The sequence below is a fragment of the Mercenaria mercenaria genome, chromosome 2, assembly GCF_021730395.1.
Source record: "Mercenaria mercenaria strain notata chromosome 2, MADL_Memer_1, whole genome shotgun sequence".
Lineage (NCBI taxonomy): Eukaryota > Metazoa > Mollusca > Bivalvia > Venerida > Veneridae > Mercenaria > Mercenaria mercenaria.
Genome location: NC_069362.1, coordinates 24947069 through 24950309, shown reverse-complemented (window position 1 = coordinate 24950309; position 3241 = coordinate 24947069). Strand labels below are relative to the sequence as shown.

Genomic DNA, 3241 nt, shown 5'->3' with positions numbered 1-3241 from the left:
TAGCTTGTCTAAGTTACGTCTCAAACAATATCGATAAATGAAGAAAGATGGGCCTCCGTGGCCAAGCAGTTAAGGCCGCTGGCTTCAAATCATTTGCCACTCACCGAAGTGGGTCCAAGCCTCACTTGGGGCGTAGAATTCTTCATGTGAGGAAGCCATCCAGCTCGTTACCGGTGAGTTTACTTCACACTCCTTCATGCTTGTACTTGTGATTTTGTGTTTAAACCTACGCTTTGGAGCAATTACCAAGAAGTACAAAAATATTAAGAGAAGTAAAGACGCTACATTGTGTATATGGCAATGAACATTATTTATGTTTATGCTATTAAAGTCTATCACTTGTTTTTATATTCTACAAACCTTAATGCAAAATCTTGCGAAGATTCTATTGACAATATCTCCTTGCTTTCTCGGACTCGGACTAACCCATCATTAACACACGGATACAAATGACAACTGCTGACCACTGACAGGCGCTCGGATATCAAGGACAATCAAAGTCTCCATTTGATCAAAGGTCACATCATTGAAAAAACATGGAATGTTACAAAATCTTCTTCATTGTTTTGTAAGAGTTATCATAGCCCCTTCATAGAGTTAACAGGGCTATCATTATACCTTTCTTAAAGTAACTACACTATCTAAGGCCCCTCTGTAGTATATAAAATTTTCATTAAATTATGAAAGAACATTTAGTGGTCAGAGACAATTTAATTGAAATATGAATACAGAATGCACATTTTATTTACTTTTTTCACTTATTATTTACAGATCCCTTTAAACTATTTTATTAGATAAAATAGAATTAATATTTCTAACATACTTAAAATACATAGATCATGGCAGTATACAAAATATAAAAAAAAGTTCATAGATTTATACCAAGAAAGAAATGCGGTGTTTTTGTTTTTTTTTTGTTTTTTTTTTGTTTTGATCTAGACTATATGCTTTTATTGAATAGCGCTATGAATAGCTTAAAACAACATTGGTATAACGGGTTTCGTTTATTCGCTTTCAAATTTTACTTTCTGTGTCTGTTTTTACAGAAGAACTGACTGCGTCCCGTGTAAAACATGGAATACATCTACACATGCGAATAAATTCTTTCTGAAAACTATTATTTAGAAATGTATACATGATTGGATTAACACAACAGTTGCTGTATCCAACAAGTTGCAACACCGCCATCTTGATTCGGAAAGCGTGCACATCGGCGTCCGCAAACTTGGTGAACATTGAGAAGGAAAAGAACGGTAACCATAGAACTGTGAATGCCAGCACGAGAACAATAAGTAACTTCGTGATTTTCTTTTTATGTGCAACACCTCTAGCAAACTGGCTCGAATTCTGTGACACGGGAAACACTGACCTCTTTAACCAGAGGCGATGTGTAATAGCTCCATATGTAAAAATCATGATCAAAACTGGTATGACGTAAAGAAAAATATAAACAAATACAGAGTAAAGCTTTCCGTCGGCTTTTCCTCTTGGATAAAATTCAGCACACACCCAGCCGACACCGATTGCGTTCTCCGTGACTTTCAGGCGCTGATCAAGCTTTTGGAAGACCAAGTGTGGAGAGAGAGCACAGAGGGCGATGAGCCAAACTACGACGATCCCAATGATTGCGGATTTTTTGGAATGGATCTTTCGGGACAATTTCGGTTGGCATATTACAATATACCTAAAATGAAAAGAAAGTTATTAAATTTATACTTTTAAAACTATCTACTTTTTGCAATATGAACTGTATTTTACCAAATAACTGTATAATATTTATCCATATACGAGAAAGAAAATGTCGATTAATACTGATAATAATATAATTTCAAAATTAAAGGTTTGTTCTTTAATATACTTATACACAAAATGTGGGTTTCGTTAAAACTTGTTCTGCACTTACCTGTCTATAGCTATAGCGGTTAATGTCAGAACACAAGCAACAATGGTCACACCCTGGACATAGTTTGTAAACTTGCACAAGAACTCTCCAGCGGTTCCCTCTGCTAGCCACTCGTTTGCAATTACAAAACTCAGTTGAAACGGCATGTTTAATGTTGCTATCAAAATATCACTGATCGCTAGAGAGAATATATACATGTCAGTAACTGAACGGCGCAGTCGGTGCCGACCAATTACAATGACGACGATTGTATTTCCGACGACGGCGAGAATTATTATAAAACTGTATAACACAATGAATGTGATAATAACATCGTTTGGCAAAGGTTCTGGGAGTAGGTTTGAAGGCTGTAGAAGTTCATGTAGAAAACTCAGAAACGCCGGGTCCAAATTTGTGAAATTTTGGGTGTTGTTTAGTCCACACTGTGCGGGCGAAGAGTTGTTCAGTTGAGAATTATTCCAAGTAAGAAATGGCAAACAAGTCACATTTGTTAAAAACAACGAAAAATTGCTAGTTCCGTCAACTGTGTTTGCCATATTCGTTTCCATATATTAATATCTCCTATCGTCTGTAATTAACTGGACATTTTCTCCTTTGTGACATGTAGTATTGTAGTACAACCATAAAATGAGCAAACCTATAGCAGCATTCGGCGAAATGTCTTGTACAAATAATAACGTTGACTACAGAACTTTTGATTAATTATTTGCAAGTTCTTGACCTTTACGCCTGCTCCATCAGCCATCTGTTATCTGCAGGTAACGTGGTCAAAGACTTTATTCAGGTCGCACTTTTTATCGAAAACACCCACGTATTTTTAATCATTACATTATTTATACAGTGGAATAAATCATTGGAGGCAAATATTACTGTATAATGAAACAATGCTTTATCAATGAATTCATTTGTTTATCCTATGAACTGTTAATGGCAAAATGTGCTAACAATTCAAAGTTGCCTAGAAACAACAAAGAAAACTAAGAGAACCCTGTTGTGTTTCGTCAAACGAAGTGCACATATAACTTCTTTTACAAATAGTTGAATATCAAATGGTAATCCATAGCATTAATATGAAAAAGTCGACAGTTCGGTTGTTCAAGTACCTGTAAATAAATTGGTTTGTCCAGATATTGGTAAATATTGGATACTTTGAGTGGGGTGACGTAAGTTCCTAGCCATATTCAGATAACGTGCTTTCTATCCCGTATAAATTAAACTGACTGATAAGTACGGAAGCAAGAGATGGACTTCTAATCTTTAACTTCTTATTTCTGTGTTGTCAAGTGAATTAAATAGAAAATTTCTTGTTTTTATTAAGGGTATGTATTGGTTATGATT

At 35.4% G+C, this 3241-nt stretch overlaps 1 protein-coding gene across 1 annotated transcript; it reads right to left on the bottom strand.

The window, feature by feature from the left end:
• Positions 1 to 792: 792 nt before the first annotated feature.
• LOC123562617 (cholecystokinin receptor-like) lies at positions 793 to 3241 on the bottom strand. Its single transcript, XM_045355242.2, has 2 exons — positions 1904 to 3241; positions 793 to 1684 (listed from the first exon to the last, which is right to left on the bottom strand). Exons 1-2 carry the CDS (start codon positions 2449 to 2451, stop codon positions 1015 to 1017), a joined length of 1218 nt encoding a protein of 405 aa, XP_045211177.1. The 5' UTR covers positions 2452 to 3241; the 3' UTR covers positions 793 to 1014.

Coding starts and splice junctions, on each gene's coding strand:
- LOC123562617 (XM_045355242.2), bottom strand. CDS start 2,451: ATGGAAACGAATATGGCAAACACAGTTGACGGAACTAGCAATTTTTCG. Junction 1,685..1,903: donor ACCGCTATAGCTATAGACAG/GTAAGTGCAGAA, acceptor TTTTCATTTTAG/GTATATTGTAATATGCCAAC.